The 26051-nt window shown below is 41.4% G+C and overlaps 4 protein-coding genes across 9 annotated transcripts; 2 read left to right on the plus strand and 2 right to left on the minus strand.

The window, feature by feature from the left end:
• Positions 1-65: 65 nt before the first annotated feature.
• Positions 66-4457, plus strand: mif4gdb (MIF4G domain containing b). 2 transcript variants are annotated; one of them, XM_085156391.1, is made up of 6 exons: positions 66-199; positions 770-888; positions 972-1081; positions 1179-1334; positions 1862-1954; positions 2897-4457. In XM_085156391.1, the coding sequence occupies exons 2-6, from the start codon at positions 810-812 to the stop codon at positions 3122-3124; spliced, it is 666 nt and encodes a 221-aa protein (XP_085012517.1). In that variant the 5' UTR covers positions 66-199; positions 770-809; the 3' UTR covers positions 3125-4457. The 2 variants fall into 2 exon arrangements, with proteins under 2 accessions (XP_085012517.1, XP_085012518.1); XM_085156392.1 differs by having other exon boundaries at positions 96-118.
• Positions 4238-8083, minus strand: mrps7 (mitochondrial ribosomal protein S7). Its single transcript, XM_085156390.1, has 5 exons — positions 7602-8083; positions 5783-5974; positions 5630-5693; positions 5368-5535; positions 4238-4937 (listed from the first exon to the last, which is right to left on the minus strand). Exons 1-5 carry the CDS (start codon positions 7643-7645, stop codon positions 4716-4718), a joined length of 690 nt encoding a protein of 229 aa, XP_085012516.1. The 5' UTR covers positions 7646-8083; the 3' UTR covers positions 4238-4715.
• LOC146520188 (ADP-ribosylation factor-binding protein GGA3-like) lies at positions 7801-20193 on the plus strand. Of its 4 annotated transcripts, none has more exons than XM_085156382.1 (17): positions 7801-7918; positions 9814-9898; positions 9986-10061; positions 10146-10244; positions 10323-10446; positions 10532-10635; positions 10739-10819; positions 10941-11078; positions 12193-12274; positions 12365-12490; positions 12586-12828; positions 13017-13099; positions 13182-13318; positions 13506-13792; positions 13876-14045; positions 15481-15591; positions 16141-20193. In XM_085156382.1, the coding sequence occupies exons 1-17, from the start codon at positions 7879-7881 to the stop codon at positions 16249-16251; spliced, it is 2097 nt and encodes a 698-aa protein (XP_085012508.1). In that variant the 5' UTR covers positions 7801-7878; the 3' UTR covers positions 16252-20193. The 4 variants fall into 4 exon arrangements, with proteins under 4 accessions (XP_085012508.1, XP_085012509.1, XP_085012506.1 ...); XM_085156383.1 differs by having other exon boundaries at positions 12589-12828; XM_085156380.1 differs by lacking the exon at positions 16141-20193 and adding an exon at positions 15739-16101.
• Positions 18454-25866, minus strand: nup85 (nucleoporin 85). 2 transcript variants are annotated; one of them, XM_085156385.1, is made up of 19 exons: positions 25688-25866; positions 24895-24985; positions 23647-23803; positions 23434-23504; positions 23231-23274; positions 22883-22952; positions 22672-22793; positions 22321-22455; positions 21678-21800; positions 21415-21546; positions 21037-21143; positions 20846-20929; positions 20661-20726; positions 20300-20451; positions 20066-20183; positions 19737-19837; positions 19207-19358; positions 18842-18943; positions 18454-18638 (listed from the first exon to the last, which is right to left on the minus strand). In XM_085156385.1, the coding sequence occupies exons 2-19, from the start codon at positions 24953-24955 to the stop codon at positions 18540-18542; spliced, it is 1896 nt and encodes a 631-aa protein (XP_085012511.1). In that variant the 5' UTR covers positions 24956-24985; positions 25688-25866; the 3' UTR covers positions 18454-18539. The 2 variants fall into 2 exon arrangements, with proteins under 2 accessions (XP_085012511.1, XP_085012510.1); XM_085156384.1 differs by lacking the exon at positions 25688-25866 and adding an exon at positions 25378-25550.
• Positions 25867-26051: the final 185 nt, after the last annotated feature.

Here is a 26051-nt window from a genome sequence, read left to right on the forward strand (position 1 = left end):
AAGTACAAGACTAAGGCCTTCGTTTACGTTAACTTTGGGTTAGGCGAAGACCATAGGGTCTGCGGCGAAGGAAAGAGAGGAGGGACTCATCTTTCTGTTGATACTTCATCTTCGAAAGGTTAGGGTTGCGTCGAGGAAAGGCTGCCTACCAGAGCATACCTCTACCTGAGCGTAGATGTGACAAATTGGCATTAAATAGGTATAATTGTCATATAATTATCCTCCATTTTTGGTCAATTACTTAACTACCGTTTTCTTTCAGTTCGGGAAAATATTTACCCGTTTGTACCTTTCAGCGGGTATAACGCAAGTGTAGGCTGGGTATTAAACTCCACTCTGATTCGTTAGCGTCAATGCTAGCCGTTAACGTTTGGTTTCCACTACAGCTGTAATGGATGTTAATGTTGTTGAAAACAAAGCTACCGTTAGACGAAATTTTACTTGTTCTTACACTAAACTAACGTTACCTAGTTGAATATGGAATATGGAAGTAACATTGGTGTGTCACATCACAAGTTGAAGATAACTTGGCTCATGCTTGGTTGGGTGCTCGGTGAACTTTTTAGTTGACCTGGGTTGTATAATCCCCTCCATCCCTCAGTGAATGAGCCGCGGCCGGGGGCCAGCCAATTTGATGACTGTACAGGATTTTGCATGTATTGTGGTCACCAAAAGTGCCCGGATGTCTCCGACTGTGGCCTTTTGATCTGTCTTTGAAAAGCATATATTCTGCATGAAAACGCTTGCAGTAACTGTCTGATTTCCACAGGTGACAGCCCTCCCGTGTAATTTGTTTACTTGCATCTGTAATGGAAAACTCTGCTGAAGACTACCGGATCCAGTCATTTGACCTGGACACGCAGAGGTTACTAAAAACAGCCTTGAAAGGTCAACCCTTAACTTCTTCATGTGTGTCATTTTTGGGTGCTGTAAAAAAAAAAAAAGCACTTAAACATATTCTCTCTTTTCAGATCCATCTCTGGTGAACCTGGAGAAAGTATCCAACATCATTGTGGATCAGTCTTTGAAGGACCCCGTGTTCAGCAAAGAGGCTGGGCGTATTTGCTACACTATAGTGCAGGTCAGTAAGTCCCACCTATATATTACATTCAAGCTCCCACTTTTTGTCTACCCTCCCACTGTTATCTGCCTGACACTTTGCTTGACACTTTCTGCAGGCTGAAGCCAAGCAGAGCAATGGAAACGTGTTCAGGAGACACTTGTTAAACCGACTCCAGCAGGAGTTCAAAGAACGTGAGGAGATGAGGGCACGCTCTTTGCAGGAGTGGGTGTGCTATGTCACGTTCATCTGCAACATCTTCGACTACCTCAAAGTAAGAGGCAGAGAGAGTTTTGAGTATTAAAATTTAGGAAAGGGAAACACAAAGCAGCTTTGTTAAATCACTCTGATTAAAAGTTGAACCTTTTCATTGTCCTTATTAAGAGGACATGCTGCTTTTTTTTTCTTGTATGTCCACACTGCAGACAAACACCTCCTCTAGCTGCATCTTGCGGGTCCTAATATGTTAACTGCAGCACATTTAAGTGTCCAGGAACGACCACTAAAATTTGAACAGATGCTAATTATGCTGCTTCTAAAATCTAGGTCATGTCTCATTTAGTAAGGTGTTTATTCATTGGCAGTGTAAAGATGAGCCTGAAAGGTGTGGTGCTAACACACTCAGGTTTCATCCATGCTTGGAGCCACTGGCATTTTAAACAGAGTGATCCTTATTGTAAGACTACTCAATCCTGGCTTTTGTGTAAGAGAAATCAGAGTCAAGGACTTAACACAGTTTTCTTTTGTTTTATGTTGATAATACTGAGCTGCTGTAAGGACTCTCCACACTGTGTTTTTTAGGTGAACAACATGCCGATGGTGGCCCTGGTTCATCCTGTGTATGACTGCCTGATGAGGTTGGCCAAACCAGATGCTCTAATGAATGAGGATGAGGTGAGGAAGACATCTGGAGAAAGTGTTTATCAGTCATTTGCATATAAGTGTAAAAGTGCTATATTGGTTTTCAGGACTGACTGGGGGAGTGGGGTTGTTTTGTATAGTCAGTCGATATACCTCATGTTCCACTGGGTGGTTTTTGTCTGACTACAAATGCATATAAATCTATAAAGGCTAATAAAAAACTGAAAAATTAATTGCTGAAGCTTTCATAATTGCATTTTGGCCAATGAACCTCCACTTTTTTCTGCATAGTGGAACAGTTACCTTTCATTTTAAAGGTTAAAAAGAGTTTAATAGCCATTTTTCTATAAAGTAGCCAAAGGGCTGTAATTTTGAGGAAGGCCTCAGTCAGTTTTTGGCTCCACATTGTTGTGTACAAATGTTTACAAATATGTGTGTATATGAAGAGAGATTATTTTATGACTTTTAACTTAATTTCAATTGAATTTTAAATTCTATATAATATAGATACGTGGCAAAGGCTTACTTTTTGGTGCTTAATTTATGCTAGCACGCTTGTGTGCGTATTTGCCTATGAAGCGCCGACACAGAGAATTTTCAACCACTGCAAATGTGCTCCCAGGCCATCCTCCAACATCCTAACTGCACATTGTTTGACATGGATGACACTGTGTTGATTAGTTGAAAAGTGGTCCAGAGAAGCACAAAAAACCCCATCAAAGATGAAAAAATAATGCAGTATGAGAAGCATGGCCTCTTTTAGTTTTACTTCAGCTCTTTGTAGGCTTCAACTTCACTCTTCTCTGTGACTGGGTGGTGAACCAATAACAGCACATGTAAGTCCACAGATGTGTTGTAGCACGTAACATTTATACTGCCCACATTTGGGCAGTTTACCCTAACCACAGCGAAACCATAATCTCCCTTTTAGTGTGACGTTCGTTTTTACTGAGGCATCTCCACCTTTCTCCACAGGTGGACTGTCTGGTGGTGCAGCTGCATCGCATCGGAGAGCAGCTGGAGAAGGCGGACAACCAGCGGATGAATGACCTGTTCTTCCTGCTGCGGGACGGCTTTCTGCTCCAGGAGGGCCTCTCGTCCATGGCCCGTCTGCTGCTGCTGGAGATCCTGGAATTCAGGGCCGGAGGTTGGATGCTTAGCAGCACCGCTCACAAGTACTACTACAGTGAAATAGCTGACTAGGACTCAAGGAGCAGGGCTCTAAGCACTAGAGCCTTCAAGCACCTTGGACACTACTCAAGCACCACTGATTACAAAACCAGCTTTTTGAGGATAGATAGCAATATCTTCCAAGCAATCTGAGGAGGAGTTTGAGAAGATGGTGATTTCTCTAAAAAGACTAATACAATGTTCCTGACGCGTGCTGTGGAATGTGCAATAGGTCACGCGGAGCTGAAGTTGAGTTAACGAGGTTTGACCACATTCAGGTTCACTTTGTTTCAAAGACGTTTGTGTTCAGGTTTGATGCAGCTAGAGGAGCTGAGGCAACTTTTTTATGTTTTGTTTTTTACATTTTTAATCATTCTAGCATTCCTGTTTTGAGAGAATATTGCAACCTTAGTTTACCAAATCCAAATAACATTCCAGTCAGATGAAACCTGATTTAATTATTTTGATATTTTAGTGTAAACTTTAAATTTTGAAAAGGTTTTAAATTGCGATGGGAAGAGTTTCTGCATACTTTGTCCTGTAAAACTCCTGTTAGTGATCAGTTTGGCAGAGTCTTAATTCAGGGATTTATTTTATTTTTTGTTTCTAACAGCAGACCGAGCGATTGGTTAAACTGCTTTTCTGCAGAAACATCAGATTCCTTAATATAAAATATTTGTTAAACAAGCTGTGCCGATGTAACTTGAATACCATCACATGGTAACAACAACTCCATAAAGACTGACATGTTTATTTTTACCTTAAGAGGCAGAGGGATCTGTTTTCTTCTCCTTTATCGGAGCTCCTTTTGCAGGTCAGTTATGATTGCAAAGCTCATAAAAAAGTGTTTTTTCAAAACGATTTAACTTCTCTTTACACCAGCAACACTACGTTTGATAGTCCACCAGGCTTTCAGGAGTTTGCTCAGGCACAGGTGCCGTGCTGTTAAAATATTACATCTTTCAAATGTGGTTGTTTTCATAACCACAATCTGTAGAATGTATGTTGAAATTTGACTTTAAGGCAGTCTGACAATGATAAAAACAAAGAAGTTAATTAAAAGCCGTTCACAGATGCACTTAAGTATTTTGTCTCCTAAAATCATTTTCTTTGTTAGAGTAGGGAGATTTAAATTTCAGCTGTTGCGTTTTGTTTTTTTTTCCTTGCAGATTCTTGGGTCAAATGAACAAAACCAAGAAAAAAATACATTTGTGTGTTAAACTGCAATAAGTCAAAGAAGGACTTAACCAAATCCCTAAATGACTCCACAGACCTGACTCTAACATGAATCTATTTTTTACTACACGTTCCATTTTTTCTTTTTTATGATTGGGTTGTGCATTAAATGAAAGTTTGTTCTAATAAATCTTTGTAAGTTTGCATTATTTGCGTTTATTATTGCAAATACAACACACTTGTACACAGTACAGCTTCCTTAATACAACAGTGACAGTAATCCATGTTCAGTTCTTCTTTATGCACGCTTCATCCCTCTGACAGCATTTTACAGTCCAAATGATTTTTATGTCTCAGCACTTTGAGCTGCTGCGGCTCTTTGCGGCTGACCTGACTTCTGTCCAGTCTGTTAGTCATCAGATTTCAGTCGACGCCGTTTCGCTGCTTTCTACCACCAGCGGTAGTGAGCATAGGCTCTGTTGGCTTCAGCCATCTTGTGCAGCTCGTACTTCTTCTTCATCACGTTGCCCTCTTTGCCAAAGGCCGCCAGCAGCTCCTGGGAGAGTTTTTCATACATGTGCGTGCGTCGGTGTTTGTTGTCCCGGCACTCTGTGATCATCCACTTCATGGCGAGGAAGCGCCGCCTGTTGTCCATGAGTGGAATGGGCACCTGGGTGGGGTCAGAGGCCAAGAGGAATGCAATTACTTGCCTTCATGCTTTGCGGATATAAGATCAGCAGATGTGTCTAAAAACCAAACCACAAAGACAAACTGTGTGTCCCATTTTTAAAGTGTGGAAGCTGTCGAAAAGCATCATTTGTCCGGTCTCTCTCCCTCTCATCAGTTATGGCAGATAGATGCCCCTCCCTGGTGCCAATTCAGCTGGAGATTTCTTCCCGTTAAAGGGGAGTTTTCCCTTCCCACTGTCACCAAATACTTTCTCAGAAGGGTCATGTGACTGTTGGGCTTTTCGCTATATTATTGTAGAGTCTTTATGTTGCCTTGAGGCAACTTGTGACTTGGCTCTATATAAATAAAACTGAATTGAATCTTATTTTTCTGTGTTTTCTGTGCAGGCAATGGTGTGTCTCATTACTGACCTGGTAGTATTTTCCACCTTTCTGTATGCTGGCTAGTCCAACGACAGGCTTGCAGTTCTCCAGAGCCTGGTGAAAGATGGTGTAGGGGTTACACTCGATCGCTTCCCTCTCCCCCTCAGAAGCTTTGTGATACTTCTCCACCTGCTTCTTCTTTATGTTCTCCAGCGTCTAAACACAAGACAAGCAGTAGTTATCTATTTACCGTTTATTTAGACTGCTGCTGACATCTCTGCTATTTATTATTAAATTGTTTTTTTTTTACCTGTGTCATTATCTCTCTAGCCAAAACCTTGTTTCCATGTTCCATCATCATGTTGATGAATTTACTGAAAAACAAAGGCAAAAATCATCACCTGACATGAACATTCCTATGCACACATCTTTCCTGTTGTTGTGAGCTGAGATGTGAGTCTACCTGATGACTGGGTCATCAAAAACAGAGCTTGAGACTCCGCTGGTGGCTGCCTTGATGGGCCTGAGGGCCTTGAGCTCGCGCTGTTCCTTCTCCTCTGCACTCAGCTCCGTCTCTGGTCGGCTGTAGGCCTCCTTGCTGACTTCAGGTTCCAGATAATAAGGGTTGTATCTGCTCCATCTCACCAGGAACACTCTGCAAACAAATGACAGAACTGAGTTTCACAAAGTTACTGGGTAGTTTGTGTCTGCAGACAGACCTCACTGTCAGCTGAAGAAAAAAAAATTAAACTAATACTAATCTATCAAAAAAAACACTTTTTGTGTTTCGCTAAAGCAAATGGTTATGATTGAGGTCATCACCAATTATAACTCACAGAGTTAATCAATTGGACCATTTACAAGTAATCTATCACATTAAAACTGTTCAAATATCTTTCACTTTCCTATGGTCACATATCCTTGAAAACCCTACTGTAAAGCACAAGGCTAAAACCCAAGTACACAGTAAACAGCACCACTAAATAAATCCAATAACAGACTGTCAATACACATCAGAAATGGCTCTGTGAATCAGGAATTTCTTCATTATTTGCCAGTCAATCACCAAAAATTCTAGTATTTCTTCTTCTTTCTTTTTTTTTTTTTTTTTTTTTTTAAATTTAGGCGCTCTCAGCTTCTTCCCAGAATTATACAGCTGTGAACTAAATATCTGGATTACAGGCTGCTGGTCAAACAAAGCAAGATACTCTAAAAGATGTCCACAGTCACCACCCACTTCATTTGACACACCTTGCTAGCACTGGGTTGCCTTTTGCATTAATTTTCAATTATTTTGGCATAAAGTCAAAAAGGTGCTGGAAACATTCCTCAGAGATTTGGGTCCATATTGGCATGACAGCACACACAGTTGCTGCAGATTTGTCACACATCCATTATGTGAATCTCTTGTTCTATCACAAACTAACGATGGTTTATTGGAGATGAGATCTGGGGACTGTGGCAAGTTTGAGATCATGTGAGCTTTGTGACTTGGAGCATTCAGGAAGCAGCAAACCGAAGATGATTAACTCTGGTCATAAAGAGATGGACGTGATTAGCAAAAACACTCAGGTAGGCTGTGGTGTTTAAATGAAAGTTGGTGCTAAGGTGCTCAAGGAAAAATATCCACACCACCATCCAAACGTCGCAGCAGAAATCAAGACTCATTACACCAGGTGACGTATTTCCAATCTTTTTTATCGAATTTTGTTGAGTCTGTGTAAATTGTAGCCTAATTTTCCTGTTCTTAGCTGACAGAGATGGCAGCCGGTGTGGACTTCTGCAGCTGGAGCTCATCTGCTTCACCTCTCTTCCTCATTCTGATGGTCAGTTTGAACTTGAGCCGGTCGTGTTGACCATGTCTAAATGAACTCAGTTGGTGCCTGTAATTGGCTGAATAGATATTTTGTTAACGAGCAGCTGAACATGTGTACCTAAAAACAACCGGCCGATGAGTATATTTGCTGATTTGTTTTATAAATAATATAAAATAATAAGTGAAAACATGCAGATATTAATTACATGTGGGATCTATTTATCATTATTTACAAAACGATAATCTGTTGGTAAAGAAAAAACTGTCAATTCTGTCTTAATAAAAATAAAATGTGCTAAACATTGCACCCGTGCCTTCACCTCTTTGGGGAACTGGTTTAAATGTAATACCACAGCTAGTTAGTTTAATTTGTAGTCACTCAAATTATATTAATGTATAAATAACGTACAACTCGAAACCGCCTGCTAATGTGTGCGTGTTAGTAAAAGGGTTGTTTTTCTTTTACCTCGGCGTCCAAGGTTTTAATAATCCTGAGATGGAAGCAGCCATCTTGAAAGTGTGAGCGTCGGTTAGGACCCCGGGTTAGTAGTCTCGCAGATGCCTTTGGAATAAAAAAAATTGCTCCTTTCTGAAAATTCTCATTTTACATTTTTAGTGCCAAAATTGAAGAACTAAATATTTTTAAATTATATATTTTGTCTTTTTGTGAAATTAATTCCGACTATTATTTTCTTCGGACTCTCGCGCACACGCCGGTGACATCACGCGATGTTTGTAGTGCTATGGCGTACCAGGAAGGGGAGTCGCTTGAATCTTGGCTCAGTGAGTTATTAATCCCATTTTTATTAATTAAATAGCATGGCTAATTAGCTAGACGCGTTGCTCCGCTGTGACAGAGGAGAAAATCAGCGTGTGCAGAAGCTGTCAGCGCCTCGTCGAAAGCGTCTTTCCTGCAGTTTGAGCAGAGATCCAGGCTGCCAGCCCAGTCCAATCACTGTCTGCATGTTTAGCTGAATGGGTGGAGAGCTGTAATAAACACAAGTCTTTGCCAGTGACAGATCAGTGCGTGCAGTGATTGTGCAGAGGCGCGGAGCTCCGCGGATAGTTACCCCACGCTGTACAGCTTGAGCGCAGCTTTCATGGCAGAAACAGATGGGTGTGGGAGATGAATGCACAACACTGGAAACTGTGGACAATGCATCTGTTATTACACAGGGGAGGAGTTGTAACAGTCACTGCATTGTCGGGGTCAGCATACGGGACTCACATGTGTATATATAGTTAATGTATATACATACATGTGTATATATATATATATATATATATATATATATATATATATATATATATATATATATATATATATGTATATGTAAGAAATATTATTTTGTTTTGTTTTTTTGGCTTTTGAGATTTGGATTGTGTAAACATTTAAATAGAAGGTATTGTGAAGATTAAACCAGGTATCCCAGGTTACTCAATAAGTTTGTTTACCCAAGACGGGGGTGAGTCAGTGTGTGCTGTATGTGGATGACTGGAAATCTGAGGTGGTGGATAAAGGACTGAATACACTAAAAAACTAAAAGGATCAGCCACGTCTTTTGACAATCTGCAGAGTAAACATTGCAGAGAAGGAAGCAAGGGGTTTGAGCCCTCAAAGCTTATCACATTTCAGATTTCTCTTAGTAATTAGCCACAGAAACTTAAGGACCCCCAACCCCAAATGTGAATGATAAATATTTATTGATAATGAAGCAGTGAGCAAGGCCTCAGGCTTGGATTGGGGGAGGCTTTCACTGTGGATTGATGCCAGATACCTTTAGACTGGTTAAGGGTGGGGTGGGGCAGGATGACAAGGGCAAACAGGTGTGTGGTGCAAGTAGTTATTTATAGACGCATGACCAGGAGGGGAGTGTTTGGGGCTGTTTATATACAGGTCTGTGTTTTTAGTGCCAGTCTTTAAAAACCTGGTTGTAGAGAAAGAATAAGGAGGCGATGGTGTAGATGCTTGTGGGATGTCTGTGAGTCTGTTGACTTCAAGTGTTGTGTTTATGTGTCTCGCATATTACCAAATAAAAACAGATTAATATTAAATACATCAAATATAAAACTAGGGACGCAGTGGTTGTGAATTCTGTGTTGATACTGATGTTTAAATGAACATTTTGGCCAATAACAAATCCTGATATTTATGTTGATTTTTTTTGTTTTATGTTATTATTTGTTTTTTTTGGTTCAGAGCTTTTCTTTTTTTCCTCATCATCACAATGGGTCAGACTAAACTCTCTGTATACAAAGTATTCAGCTGATTAGCCTTAATAATAATACATCACTGATGACCACTATCAACAGTCCGATAATATCAGATTCTTTAGAAATATTGGTCAGAGAGGATAATTAATGCAGAACTACTTTTTAGCCTGCTTGTTTTTGGATTTTTTACTTGGAGTAAGTAAATGTCGAGCTTTATGTTATATGCAGTTTTCTAATCCAATTTCTGTTTTATTAATATAACTCAAAATCACAACTACAGTGGCCTCCAGGCTTACAATAATACAAAGAAAACCCCAACAATCAGGCAATCCCCTTTGAGCAAGCACATGGTGACAGTGGGAAGGAAAAACTCCCTTTTCACAGTAAGGAACCCATCAGATTCACTGAAGAAGATGCTACTTAAAGGCATATGTTTAGTTGGTGCAATGGTCTTTCTCTTACAGATAAAGCCACCCATCCAACAAACCGGCAAGAGGATTGGGAGTACATCATTGGCTTCTGTGATCAGATCAACAAGGAACTGGAAGGGTAACGTCTAATGCATTTTAATTTTTTTTCAACAACAGGAATATATTTATGGATTTATTTTTTCTTTCCGGTCTCTCTTTTTTGCAGTCCCCAGATAGCCGTAACGCTGCTCGTACACAAAATCCACTCTCCACAAGAATGGGAAGCCCTTCAAGCTCTGACAGTAAGAAACGCTGCACAGAACTGTCAGCAAGCACATTTTTACGAACTGCTAAACCAACCATTCACATAAATGTCGTGTGGGCAGGTGCTGGAGGCGTGTATGAAGAACTGCGGAAGACGGTTTCACAATGAAGTCGGAAAATATAGATTTTTGAATGAGCTGATTAAAGTTGTTTCTCCAAAGGTGGGTCGTCTTCAGGTAGGTTTCGTGCTGATAAAACACGTGCTGAGTGGCTAATGAGTCATTGCTTTGTATTTCCAGTACATGGGCGACAGTGCACCTGAGAAGGTGAAATTGAAGATTGTTGAAATGCTGTACAGCTGGACCGTCGCTTTTCCCAGTGAAACCAAGATCGGTGAAGCCTACCAGACACTGAAGAGACAGGGTATGTGTGGATGTGGATCAGTCAGATTAGCATAAATGATATAAAGACACATCTTCCTCAGTCCTGTCCTTGCTCTCTTTGACAGGCCTTGTGGCACATGACCCAGAGTTACCGCTGGATAGGACTCTGATTCCTTCTCCTCCAACGCGACCTAAACATCCTGTGTTTGACAACGAGGACATGGGCAAGGTGAGAGATTGCCTCATCCTATTGAAATCATTTGTTTTAGTGTAAATATACTCCGTATACTTATATTATTACAACAAGCAGACTGATGTCTGTGTCTGTGTAGCTGCTTGCTGAGCTTCTCCGGAGTAAAAACCCAGAAGATCTTCAGGAAGCCAACAGATTAATCAAAAACATGGTGAAAGAGGTGAGACATGTCAGACCCTTTTGAATAAGACTATTTACCGCAGCCATTGTGTTCTTTTTCAAATGCACTTTGCACTATTTTTCTGATGTAAAACCCTTTATTGGGTTTTATATTTTGCCAGGATGAGGCACGGGTGCAGAAGGTTACAAAGCGAATGCACACGCTGGAGGAGGTGAACATCAACGTCAAGCTACTGACCGAGATGCTGTCCCACTACAATAAAGACAGTTCCACTGACTCAGACAAGGAGATTATTAAGGTGTGAGTCCATTCCATAGACTGTATATAACAGATGGAGGTGACCACTGCGATGTAACCCACTGCCTTGTGAGCTGCCTTTTTGAGATTGATTTTAGTCACCAAAAGTGGCCATAACTGGACAAGATGGTGCAGCTTTGAGTTATCAGCTAGCTAGGTTTGTTCGGAAACTACATCGATAGACTGCGAGATGAATCGCGCAGGCACAGACACGTGCTAATTATTGCAAATGAAATAATATCTTCATTTAAAAAATGGAAGCACATTCTTGTTGGACTGGATGAGTACATTTAACCGAATGGATAGCTATGCAATGCTATACTGAATTAAAATGCTCAAAAACACACAAACACCATAAACACAGCAGACACTTCCAGTTCAGTCATTTGATTTAGCTCAGCAAGGAGCTAACAACTAAAGCCTGCTGTGTTGATGATCCACCTGTCATTCAAATGATGGTGGATGGGTGATGATTCAGGCTTGTTTTGCAGCCACAGGGCACCTTGCAGTCATTTTGCCCATGAACCTTTCTGTTTACCAACCATTCTGGACACAGTTGGGAGGCCATCCGTCTGACAGCTGAAGCTTGGCTTAAATTGGGTCACGCAGTAGAACAATAACCCCAAGCACAGCAGCAAATGTACAAAAACAATGTCTAAAGTTGTTGTGAAGGGGGGAAATGACCTATACAGGACACATGCACGTTTTTTTTTCTACTGAAAAATTTGAAATTTTAACCTCATATTTGGAACCAGCCTCAAGTGGCCGTTTAGGGAACTGCAGTTTTTTGGCACTTTGTGTGGAAATTGCTGGTTGGTCCCTGCAGGGGAAAAAAGCACACATACAATTCAACAGGATCATCTTCTTTATTCTTTATTCAACAATCAGAAAATGGAAAAAGTTGGAACATATATTTTCAATTCAGTATTTAAAGGCACAGATAAAGTAATTCATATTTTGCACTCCAGTAATTTGTTTTATCATTTCATTGTGGGTTGAATGCACAGCGTTTTTTAACAAATATAGTTTGAACCTGATGTTTTCAAGTTTCTAACAGCAGCTGGTGTCACATCTGCACGCTAACCGTACAGCACGTCCTTTGTGTCACCTCTCAGGAGCTCTATGAGCGCTGTGACAAGCTGAGACGAGCTGCTTTCAAAATGGCCACTGAGACGGAGGACAATGACACCAGTTTAGGTTTGTCACATTGGTCTCGGTTTGACTGAGCAAGCCCTGTCTTCACTTTTTGTGTGTAAAATCTATAACCACTGACCTTCGGCTCCTCAGGTGACATCCTCCAGGCCAGCGATGACCTCTCCAGAGTCATCAACGCCTATAAGAAGATTGTTGAGGGGCAACCAATCAACGGCGACAGTGAAGAACCTCTATCGACAGCTGGTCACAGCGAGAGCGGTCAGAGTTTTTTTTTTTTCTTTTTCTAAAAACTTGATTGCCCTTTTGTATCTAATACATCTGCTGCATTTTCTTTTCATGTCTGTGTCGCTCAGCAGAAACCACAGATACACTGATCGACCTCGCCGGCCTTGATGTTCCGATCCCTCCACAGCCTGCTGCTCCACCACCCCAGCCCTCACATCCTGTCGCTGCTGATCTCACAGTGATCCCCATCCCCGTCCTGCCTCCTCCCCCCAAACGCCTCGCTGGCAGTCAGGGCAGCAGCCCGAGTCATCCCCCTGCCAACAAGGCCTTCACTGCACTCTCTCTCCTGGATGATGAGCTACTGTCTCTTGGTGAGCATCCCCTACGTGTCTCATTGAATTAAAGGAACAGTTTGACAGTTTTGGAAATGTGCTTTTATTGTGTTTTAGTGAAGCGCTAAATGAGAAAACCATCTAACGAGTCGTGTTTTTGTTGTATCTTATGAGAGATAAAGAAAAAAAAGTCTTGTATGATGACAAATGCCTGCATCATCTTCCAGGACTGAACGACCCTCCTACCTCTCAGAGCAGCCAATCAAAACCAAAGCTGGATGAAATCTCCAACCAGTGGAGTTCCTTGCAGGTACTCTAGGATAACTAACTGCAGATATGTAGTCAGTGTGTAACAGTGTGTAAATTATCTTTCCTCCTCCTGTCCTCCACAGGCCCCAGCAACAAATGTTGGTATGTTTGGCAGCATAGCTTGTTCAGGTCCAGTGGTGCCACCAGCTGAGCCAGCTGTCACCCACAGTCTACAGAACCTGCAGGACCTGGCCATGATGGGCTTTTCAGATCACAAGAGGTGATCTATTCACGTTTTTCCATCCACTGTTTATTTGAAACCTGTATTTTAAATTCTCAAAGTAGCAAGGTTTCTGCAATTCTGTCTTGTAGAGCACTAATCTGAGGATATTTTGGCATAAATATCCGGTACTTTCCAAGAACAGCACTGTGAGGTCTTACTGGCATTTATTAAATGGGATTTTCAGTTTATCCAACCAGACGACGGCCAGAGGAACCAGCTTTGGAGTGCCTGCAGCAGCACCGCCCCTCGTACCTGTGCAGGGCTCGCCCTCTTCAGCGGCTCTTCTCCAAGGACCCTTGCCTGGCTCTCCAGCCTTGTCCCATGTGAAAGCTCACAGCTTTGACTCAGCCCCAGGAAGTCCGCTGTTCCGCTCTCTGTCCCCTTGCCACCCTCCACTCCAGGGCAGCCCGGCTAGAGCCAATGAAATCTCCCTGAGCAACGTACACGTCCCTCTGGAGGCCATCAGACCGAGTAAGAGACAAAGACAGGGCTCAGCACCTGAGAGGGTAGTTAATGGCTGCCTCTGCTTGACTGGCTATTCTCTGTGTCTTCAGGTAAAGTCTTACCTGTGACTGCATATGACAAGGATGGCGTTCGCATGCTGCTCAACTTTGCTTCTGACTGTCCCCCTGGGCGGCCTGACGTGTTGGTAATGGTGGTGTCGATGCTTAATACAGCACCCCTGCCTGTTCACAATGTGGTCCTACAAGCTGCTGTGCCCAAGGTAAAGACATTAACACATCTGTTCTTTCGTTGTGGGCATCACCTAGTGTTTGCTTTTGATTGGCTCCTACATTGTGACCTATCACCTACTCATTTCCTGAGCGATAACTGGAAAAGTCTCTCTTTAGATCTCTTGAAATGTTTTGTCTTTTCCTCCAACCACAGGATTCATACGTAAGTCAGTGCTGATTTTGGCTTTAAAGTACTTTTTATGGATGTTTTCATTCCTTCTATTATTTTTGTACTATTCAAGATATTTGTGATGAGTAGAGGTTTGATTGAAATCCAAAGTGACAGTTTAGCTCTATCAGATTACTTCATTTTTCATATGCTGAAATGTTATTGGATGATTGGATGTTTCTTGTCCAATAACACCTTCTAAAAATGTTTAACACAGCTTTAAAACCTTTCCAAGAACATACCCCAGTCAGACAATAATCTTAAAACTAACTACCTAATGTTATGAATGTTAAAATAGCTCTGACCCACTGGTGCATAAACAGTTCCTCAACTAGCAACAGGTCTGTGCCTTTAGCTCTTTGTTCGTGGCAGTTTTTGCACTGTGTCAGGGTGCATTGTCCAGCTGGGGGAGAACGCTGATGGAGGGAATGTCTTTGCCATAGAGGGGCGTTCTCGGTCTGTTTCTCAAGCTTCACTGCAGAGTATTGCATTATTACAGATTGATAGACTGTTTGGGGACACTGAGCCGATTTACCGATTAGTCTCTACCCTCACCTGTAGTCACAAGCTTTAGATGTCGACAGAAAGAATACATTATGCAGATACAAGCAGCAGAAATGAGCTTTCTCTCATTTCTGTGACTGCGTGAAGGGTGACTGGCCTCTCCCTTGGAGAAAGAGTGAGGAGTTCAGTGATTCTGAAGGGACTGAAAGTAGAGCTGCTAGTCTTCTGCTTCAAAAGGAGACAATTGAGGTGGTTTGAGCATCTGACAAGGATGCTCCTGGGCACCTCCTGGCTGAGGTGTTCTGGGCATGTCTGACTGGGAAGCAGGTCCACTGGAGACCTTGATGCACACGATGAAGAGATTACACCTCTCAGGTGTCCTGGGAATGCCTTGGTGTTCCGCTGGATGAGCACTGCTTAGGCTGCTGCTTCCCTGCAAAAGCGATGGATGGATGGACTATTGTAACTGAAAGAAACTTTAATTGTTCACTAATCCACAATGTCTTAAGTTCATCTTTCACTTGTGATATCTGTTGCTCAGTCTCTTTCCTTAAGTCATCTTTCACGATGGATAATCAGTTCCATTCCTCTTTATCTAAGTTCATGCAAAGCTGATATGAGGCTTCAACAGTCTTCAGTCTTCATAGTGTAAAATGTCCCTTTGCCACTTACAGCAACAAAAAGAAAAACTGTGAATCCTCTAATAAAGGCGTAAAAGAACAGCGTTGACTCTTCCTTTTGTCTTCCACCAGTCGATGAAGCTGAAGCTGCAGCCCCCGTCGGGAACAGAACTGGCACCCTTTAACCCCATTCTACCTCCAGCCTCCATTACTCAGATCATGCTGCTGGCCAATCCAGCGAAGGTAGATTACAAAATAACACTTCCAGCTGCAACAATATACAAACAATACATGAACTATGTGGACAAAAGTGTTGGACTACACCGTTTTATCTTTGAATTTAGGTATTTTAAGCAGTCTTTTTTACAAGTTGGTTATTCTAAATTTCAGTGTGGTGCTGTGATGGGTGTGACCACTGCAACAAGTCAGTTTCTGTTCCAGCATGACTATGCCCCAGTGTACAAAACAAAGTGCATAAAGGATCTGTTTGGTGATTGGCCAGGGGAGAATCCTGCCCCCTGAACACCTTTGGGATGCCCTAGAGCAAAGATTGCCAAACAACATCATTGTCTCACATCACAGATACTCCAAAATCCTGTACAAAGTCTTCCCCTAAGAGTGGAAGCTGTTATAACTGCAAATCTATGCCTATGGATTTGGAATGGGATGCCCTAAAAGCTCCTGTACCTCTATAGGTAGCCCAACACTTTTGTCCAAATAGTGCATTTTCAGAGCTGCAAATCCTTCTGCAGGAGTGTGTATAATTTGCATGTTCTTTGCTTGTCCTCGCAGGATAAGGTGCGTCTGCGCTACAAGCTGGCTTTTACTCTCGGAGACCGCCCATGCAACGAGGTCGGAGAGGTTGACCAGTTCCCCCCTCCAGAGATGTGGGGTCATCTATAGCAGCGGCGGAGACCGGCTGCTCAGCAGGGACAGGCTGGTTCATACTCCATGAAGGGGTGTGAGTGTGCGCATGTGCGTGTGTTCATATCCATCCCAGAGAGACCGGAGGGGGAACTTTTGTTATATTCTTCACTTCAGCTTTACATTCCTTACAATGGTTCATGTTTTGGACGTTGTTATTGCTGAGATGTTAAAAGCAATCACTAAAAGTTTTATTGATGACTGATGCAGTGCTTGCAGATAGCTAACACAGCAAAGATAGACACTGGTATGTAAGGCCTTGGTGCTTATAGGCTATTGACAGATATTTTAATGCATTTTCACTAATGAATAATGCATTAGAGACTTAAAATGTTGGGTTGATCACAACAAATATTTTAAAAGAAAATAACCTTGAAGTTAGCAGAGCCTGCGCTGCAGATGTGCTTCTATTTATTCGTGTTGCTGAACATTTATACTTGAATATATCTTGAGAGTTGAAGATTAGGCTGACATGAAGGATTCAGTCAGATATCATTGCTGCAGAAAGAGAAGAGGGGCGTGTGTTTTGGATTATTCTATGGAGGGATTTTGGATATGTGTGAGTAAATTGTGTTGCTAATGTAGCCCTGTGCTAGGTTATGAAGGAAACGTTGCGCAGCAGCACTTAGATGGTAATGTGTAATTGCAGAAATGCAGTTAGGAGTCCAACACTGGTTTTATTTCATGTTTTCATTTTTAAGATAAATGATTCTCAGTTAGCAGTTGTCCATAGTTTGGTTTTGTATTATTAAACATGTTTACTCCCCTCCTACCAGGCTCAGTATTGGGAGTATTTCTGTCATAGTTATTTTCTGTTCCTGGTACGACAGTGGATCGCTACACCCAACAAATGTGAACTGAACCAACCTGAATCTGAATCCAGTACGAAGCAGATTATTATCCAGTATGCAGTAGTGGGATGGAGTGAAACTGTACTTAGTCCTCTCCGACCCCTTTCACTTTCTGCACACCGAAGATGTGGATACATTTATATTTGTTTAGTGATCCACGCTGAGATCCCGATATGCCGTCATCAGATTCAATAGGAAGAATCTGTGAACTGTCATCTACAGACCTCTTGGCAGATCTGCCGGCTTTAAAATTTGGACTTTGCTACAAAAAAGGTCCTGCAGCCACGTCAGCCTGTTTTGCAATTGATAAGTTTACATTTTTTAAGTTATCTCAAAATTTCAACGTAATAACTCAAACTGCTGAAATTTAAACAAACTTCCGTAATATTTGGATGACGTCACTTTTCTTTCAGGCCTGCTTCACAGAGGGTAGAGCAGATAATCTTGCTCTGTGGACTATAACCAGTGCATAGAGTGATTTACCAAATGCAATTTGGCAACTACAAACAGTCTGTCAAGTGTTGATAGTGAAGAGTGACATTCATGTTGCTGCTGTAACATGTTTGATAGATGGTCGTCCATATGACAGGTTCACTAATCTGGGCTGAGGTATTACCAGGTTCTGTTAGTGGTCTTTGGGTTCACAGACATCTTCCTTCCCAAATTGTCATGTGGGCGGAGCTATTTCAAAACAGAATCCAGGTTGTTTCAGTTTTTCTTGTTTTACAGTAACCCGGGCCAGTATTATCCAGGGACATCTCAAAGCTTTAAATATTTTTATATCCAGACTAAGAATTATGTTTTATCAAAGACTTCAGCTTTTTTTTTCTGGCACACAGTGTAAGTTTTCGGACCTTACATACGCTCTAAAACACACATTTAGACAATGTTTGATCCATTCATATTCCCACATCTCAACATAAAAAGGACCAACCAACCTACAATTTAAAGCGCTACAATGAAGGCGCTGAATACTTGAGAGTTCATGATTTTATTCATTTAAAATGAACTCAGAACATTCAGGGGTCTGAACGCTTTGACTTCACTGCGTCCCATCTCTGATAGTCCTATTCATCATACTGGATGTACAGAAGTGTGTTTACTGTACATAGCATCTAATGTAATAATGTAATGTACCTGCTATTTGGTGTATGACAACTTCTGTGAAAATGTGACTTGTAGATTTGGGGAGAGTGTTAGGACTGTATATATAAAGGTATGATGTGTCATTTCTTTGCTGCATGAAAAAAATAAAGTCTTCATGGATGTTTGATGTTCTGAAGTCATTTTGCTTGACAAACCATCTCCAAAAAGGTCAGATTTCAATGAGTATCATGAAGTGTTTTATTATCAAAGAGCACATTGTGATTAATGATTCTTATAATATATACAGTACAAAAATGCAAAGTCACACTTTTATGTTTCCACCGTTCCCTCTTTGACTATCGCTTGAGCCAGATTCCTGGCCATAGCGAGTCTTAGGAGCTCCACTTTGGTCACCTCTACGTCTTCCTCCTGCAACGACAAAAACACTCAAATAAAAAGATGAAGCAATTTAGTAAGACTTCCAGAGTGACATCTGCCTACATGTCATCTTAAAATTAAAACAGAGTGGTGATAGCAGCACCAAATATTAAACATGCGGTTAGAAGCCGCTATTAGAGAGCTTTTAGTCTGATTGTGTGGGAGGGAATAAGGCCATGTGAGGACATGCATACCTGCATAGGCCTGTCTGTGCTGGATGCAGTGATGTTCAGGGAGGAGGTGAGCTCCTCTAAACAGAACATCAGCTCATAGGTTTGATCTGCTGTGAAGATCACCTGAGAAGAAGAAATCACTGTTGTTGTAGGGCAGCAACAACTGATTCAGACGTACAACTCTGGTTACACCATAATTAGGACATCAAAGTTTATGTTGTTCAGTTTAAATCCGCACCATAACAGTTTGGGGGACACTGTAGTTTATTGTGGTGGTATCATGCAGACTACAGTAGAAAATATTTTGGTCGTACATTTCAGTATCAGATTTCCTGTAATTATCACACTAATTTTGTCCAAAACTGGACTTGTTGCTGGTGACTAACCTCTTTCTGCTCCAGCAGTGGCAGAGCATCGGTCAGCAGAGTCATCCAGAAGCTTTGTGGAGCAATCTTTGCAGTCATCAGAGAGAGGAGCAGCTTCGCCGCCTCCCTGAAACACTTCTCTCCGTACAGCTTGTGGAACTCGCGGTACTTTCCTGAGAAAGAACATAAAGCAGAGTTTTCACACTCAGATGTGCTCAAATTATCCAGGAGGTTTTGTGCATGTTCCTCCTCAGTTCACAAACAGCAATAATCTATAGGAACGTATTTTATCTGTGTTTATCTCATATTTTTACTGATTTTTCAGTAGTAAAACGCACCATGGCATGCTGTTGCATTAATCAACAGGCCAGCTTTATTTAGACGTCTGTGTGCACATTTATGTGTCTGAGACTCATGTGAATTGAAGCTGGCCTGACTGAATGTCCCGTCACTTCATGTGTCGACTGAACTTGTGAGAATGACGCAGTGGCTGAGTCACAAATGGAGCAGTGCTACTAATGCTCCAGCAAGTGTGTGTTCTCCGAGCATACCGAGAAAAGTCAGCCTGTCGCTGAGGAGCATCGCCGGGCCCAAGTTATCAATCAGGTCCAGATCAGAGAAGGTCCCTTTGGCACAGTAATCCTGTAGGAACCTAAAACAGAAGTATACACATAAACACACCACAGAACCCATAACACAAACATTCAGAGGGCAGAAGGGTTTGTTGCTGTTTGATGGTATAGGAACATGTTCACAGTGAAAGCAGTACTAAACAGGAAGAGACCACACTTCCTGCTAAGGCCAATAGGGAGGGGGGGGGGGGGGGGGGGGTGAAGTAACAGTATCTGGGATCTTTACAATTATAATGAAAGAAACTAACCTCTCCGAAATCAGGGTGGCAAATGCAGCATCTTTGGCTCTTATACTCCATGAGAGAGCAGAGCCCAGCCTATTGTTCCTCAGAGCCCGCATAGCCATGATCTTACAAATACTCCGTACTGCATAAACACACACACACACACAAAGTATGTTTGTATGTTTTAAGTCTCTCCTGCACTGGAAAAACAAAAACAGCCTCATCTTTGTGTCTAAGAGTTAAGAAGCAACGTGTTACCTTGTTCTGACATTTGCCTCTGCTCACAAATCCTCAGCACCTTGAGAGCTTTACGCTCCGTCTCTAAAGGGACGCGCTCTATCTGAAGCTCCAGGTAGACACGACCAAACTCTGGACAGTGATCAAAGTAATCCACAGCCAACTGCCAAAGGCTAAACACAGAAAAACATGCTCAATCATGACAGTGATAACCTACACATCAGCTTACCCTGTACTAGGTCAATTAGAGGAAATGATTGTTTAACTAGATTAATAGGATAAAAATAACTGTTCAGGGAGCCACGTTAGTCACACCCTGTGTAAATCTAAACAAAAGCAAATATATTATACATCATTACACTGAACCTTGGGATGAGCGTACCTGTGATGAGTGAAGAGACCAGAAGCATATTCTAGAAGGAGAAACTCTCTCAAGTTGGAGCCAAAGCTAAAACACACACACACACACACACACACACACGTAAGGTGTGGTAAATATTGGCTAATGAAGTGTACAACCAAATTAAAAGGTAAACAAGTTCAAAAACAGACAATCGGCATCCTTACTGGAGATTATGAGACTGCAGGAGTTTGCAATGATCCAACAAATCTGTCAAATGGGCCACGAACCACCAGTTGTTGAGAGCAATGCTAAAAGGAAACAATTAAGGAAGTTTATGAACCACCACACATTTGTATGCTGCATGTAACACACACACATATGGCAGGATGCAAAAAAAAAAAAAAAGTTGTCCTACCTGCACTCCTTGATGACTTGATGGATGTCAAACTCAAAGGCAGCAAGTAAGATGTTGTCCAGGGGCTCTGGGACGCTCCTCGAGTCCAGAAACATCGTCATGCACGACTGCAGTGCGCACACATACAAACAAGATACACAAACAATAAATCAGGGGCTGCTGCACATTTTTTACAATCACATTTCAAACTGTAAATCATAGAGCCACATGAACTGGTTAAAATTTGCGACAGACAATGTAACACGCAAATATTTAAAAAAAATTCTTCTACCACAGTATTTACAGGATATCTGACAAGGTTTTTAAAAAATGCAATACTTTTTAAGACTAAACCAGCAGTGATTCTAAAATGCTGAATGATGTGAGAATATGCTATACCTGAGCATAATAATGCAACTCTGTGGGTTTCACTGTGGGGTGGCAGAAGAGAAGTCTCGCGACCAGAAAGTGATACCAGGTACCCAGCAGCTCCTTGTGATCCAGCAAAGTGTCTTCATCTCCCAGAAGGATCTAAGGTGAAATGGGGTGGGGACATTTAAAATAAATAAATAAATAAAAACAATTGCCTAACTGTTGCTGGATGTTTGCACTGACCCTTCAATAATGAACTTATCCATGAATAACAGCACTTCCTCACTCACCTTGCAGATGAGCTCCAGATGTCGGTTGCTGGCGAACGAGTTGTCCTGCAGGCAGCGGTCCACCTCCTCGTGCCAGTGCCTCCACTTTACATCGAACTCTGTGAGCGTCTGAGTGCCACCAGGCTGAGGGAACATTACAGAAAATTCAGAGGTGTGAGTCAGCACGGGTCGGCTCATGCGCTCATCTTGTGTGTAGGCTGCGTTAGAGAAATCGCTGCACTGAATGAACACAAACATGTTGCACTTAATCCCTTTACTGTCTGAATGATGTATGTGAAAGCAACAGAAACTTTAGCAAAGACGTTTTGAACAGATTTGTGGATTTTCATTTCACCACCAGCAAAATAAAGAGGCTTAAATTCATTTTAGTCTACAGCAGCACATTTGATGTTTGATATACTTTACCTTAAAGGAGACCATTTATTATTATTTTATATCATCATACTGTGTATTTGCAACCTAGAGATAATTTCCTCTAATGTTACATCCACAGCCCATTAAGAAAACATCAAGAACCTGTGTGATTAATTTCTGACTGTAAAATAAACAGTGCACACTTTCACAATAATCCCATTTAGAAGCATGATTAAAAATAATTTCAACTATCATTCAAAGGAAATAAACCACTGCATTTTTATCTTACATTGTAGAAGGGCATCTTGCTGAGCAAGGTATCCATCTGCTTGTACATGCTCCTGGCAGCAGGCTGTAGGTTGGCCTGTTTCACCAGCATCTGTCTGACTTCTTCCAACCTGCCCTGCAGCACATAACTCACCACCTGCACACACACACACACACACACACACACACACACACACACACACACACACACACACACACACACACACACACACACACACACACACACACATGATCACTCCCATCTCTCCAGAGAATTCATATCAGACAAAACACAGATGAAGAAGCAAATGCAGAACACCAACAGTGCACATGTCACTTTAAAGATGTAACTGTGCGCACATGCTGCACCTACCACGTTCCAATAGTCGCGGTGCTCGGCAGGGCTCTCACTTTGGAGCACCTCACTGGCCCTCTCGTCCACGTCAGCCTTATGTAACCTTACCCAGTCCAGCAGGTGGAGCAACAGGGAGCCCGCTGAAAATACAGACACACCCATGTTGCACATACATTTGTTTGGGTGTTTCTCCAACCCCAAAATCCGGTCATAAGATGCGGATTCTAACCTGGAGCAGCATCGATGAACAGCACTTCACACAGATTCCAGATCAGTTCTATGGCCAAAAGAATGGACACCTTTAACAAAAAGCAGATCAGGGTCAGGATAGTGCAACTAAACAATGTAATGAAATGTATATCTGAGTAAAAAACTGAATGCGGATTCTTCCTCACTAACTGAACTTCCCCTTTTAAATACAGGCCGTTTGATTGTGGTCATAAAACCCACAGAGCTGTGCCATGCTACTCAATTAAATCATGACGTAATTAGTCAATTACTGACTCAGAAACTCATACATGCTCTGTATGTGGACTAGTCCAGAGAAAGTTATTGCCACACAAACATTAGTACTTACCTGATTTCCACACTGCGTGGCCAACTCTGCATTTCTGGTAGAAACTGCAAAAAAGTTGTTTTCTGAGTAATCACACACCTTTCCTGTGTTTTTATTGTATAAACAAGACTATAAAATAGAAATCTGAAAAAAACTGCCAAAACTTTTATGGTTACATCAACTCACAATTTTTGCCAAAAGAAGCATATTTTCAAAAGTATTACCTGCAACTTGCTGAAGTTCCTCCATACAAGCACGGATCACGGATCGATAATTTTTGCTGATACTAACAAATCTAAGGAGTAAGGCAGAGGTAAAATTGTAAAACATACAATGTGGGTGCTGCTTTGTGTGACTTTTGCAACTATTGTTATGCCACTGATATGCAACCCAACAATATGAACAAACAGAGGTGGGATTGCATCACGCGCCCTTACTGGGGTTTTTTACTCTTGCTAGGGAGGTCCTCTCTAATTGTCTGCAGGCCAACGAAGATGTGGTGAGACTCGTTAAAAAGCTTGCGTAAAATGGGGGAATAAATGTCCTCATCTTTCCTGATCTCATGGATGAATGAGCAACCTGATCCTGAAGCACCTGAAACAAAGGCAGGAGGTGAAAGAACAACAGTAATACTATAGTTATTGTCATTGCACATATACAACAAAATTTAAATGTCTGAAAAAAAATGGCTCAAAATATGTTTACTGAAAACATATTTGCACATCTCTAAAAGTAACCATAAAAACTATAGTGAAACACATCATACAGTGCTATGGAAAATAACCCCCCCCCCCCTTCCTGATTGCTTATTTTTGTGTATATTTGTCACACTTACATGATCAGATAAATTTTAACACTAGACAAAGACAATGCCGTTTTTAAATGATTTCATTTATTAGGAGGGGAAAAAAAGGTTATCCAAACCTAATTGTCCCAGGGTTAAGCATGTTTTTATCCCGTTACCTCTTGTGTAAATCTAACATAGCATTTCATAAAAGAACATCATATAAGCAGTCATACATGGTGGTGGTAGTGTGATGGTGTGGGGCTGCTTGATGAAACCATGAATTCTAATCACCGTATGATGATTTGAAACACACAAAAAGGTCCACCTCTGAATGTCTCACAAAAACCCAGATGTAAGGTTTTGGAGTGCAATTCTGGACTTAAATCCAATTGAGATGTATTAGAAAAACCTTAAACAAGTGGTTCACACTTGAAAACCCTACAATGTGGCTGAATTAAATCAATTCTGCCAAGATGAGTGGGTCACAGCGATGTGAAAGACTTGCTGCCAGTTATCACAAACGCTTGATTGCATTACTTGCTGCCAACGGTGGCACAGCCAGTTATTAAGTTTGGGGGGCAATTACCTTTTTTAAACAAACAAACAAACAAAAACACAGGGCCAGATAGCGCTGAATACATTTTTTCTGTTAATAAATGCAACCGTCATTTAAAAATTGCCTTTTATATTTAATCTGGTTATCTTTGTTCATCAGAAATCCAAATGTTTTTGATAATATGAAACATTAACATGTGACAAACACGCAAAAAATAAGACAGCATTGTAGCAGACATTTTACAGGCATTCACTAAACCATTCATTCTCTTAAAAAGAAAAAGAGATACAGAGGAAAACTGTGAAAGTATACATGGTGCCTTCTACTAATTTTGAAGCATACCTGATGCTTTGTATCGTGTCTCATATACAAGAATATCACCAGGACCCCATGCAAATCCCATGTGCTTTCCATCACTGATTGCAGGGATATTCTGCAATTTAAAAAAAGAAGAAGAGAGAAACACTGTTACTACACTGAAAATAATGTGAATAACATGAAGAGGGTTAAAATTAAATGATTACGTTTCATATTTAATTATAATATTATGTGAGAAGGTTGAGTGGTGACTGGGACATGATCTAGCTATATTACTAACTCAAACTGTAATTAATGCTGCTAGTAATTCTAACTCATCTTCTTATAATGTTGCCACTTTTACACTTGTGACATGGCTGAGTGTGTGCCCCTTAACATTTCTTGACAACGTACAATGTAAATATTCAAACGGGTCGTTGAAATAGGTGTTTGCGAAAGTTAGCCTGTTAGCAAAGCCATTTAGTGGCAATAAGGAATTAAAAACACTAAGCTACAATGGCTACTTACAGTAATAGTGGGCTCAACGTCTACCTCCTCCATATGGGAACAATATCATCGACACAGAAAAGACAACAATGGGAACTTTTTTGGCTATAAACACGCCATGAACTGCAAATGTGGACCGGTACTGCTTACGCGCCTCGCTCTTTCAGTCGAAAGTACCTGCTGCGCATGCGTTAAGATGTCACCGAAAGGGGTGCCCGTCTACTTGCCTGTTTTTCCGTCGGCTGAGCTTGACTCGGGATTTTGGATTTATCGCGACAAATGCAGATAACACAGCTTATCACTAACCTTATAACTGCCTGCCCGGACTCACCTACGAGAGGTCATTACCAGCATTAAGAAGCTGGGTTTGTCTTTTGCTATCCACGAACATGTTATCCCCACTAATGTCTCCACTTGAATCTGTGAAGAATCAGTGCAGCTTTGCCCTGTACTCTTACAGTTTGAGTTCGTAAAGGCCACCATTGGTTCAGTACACCTACACATCACCATCAGGCAAAAACAAAAAAACAAGATGGCCACTGGTATTTAAAGGGTTAAATCGAAAAAGGAAATGGAAAAGTGCACATATGGCTCTCCCCATGCAGTGAGGATCATGTGTGGTGATGCTGACTGAACTATGCTGCACCCAGCGAGGTCAGCAGGGTGATAAGGAGCATTTAATGAGATAACCGCTT

Source organism: Neolamprologus multifasciatus, chromosome 4 (genome assembly GCF_963576455.1).
Source record: "Neolamprologus multifasciatus chromosome 4, fNeoMul1.2, whole genome shotgun sequence".
Classification (NCBI taxonomy): domain Eukaryota; kingdom Metazoa; phylum Chordata; class Actinopteri; order Cichliformes; family Cichlidae; genus Neolamprologus; species Neolamprologus multifasciatus.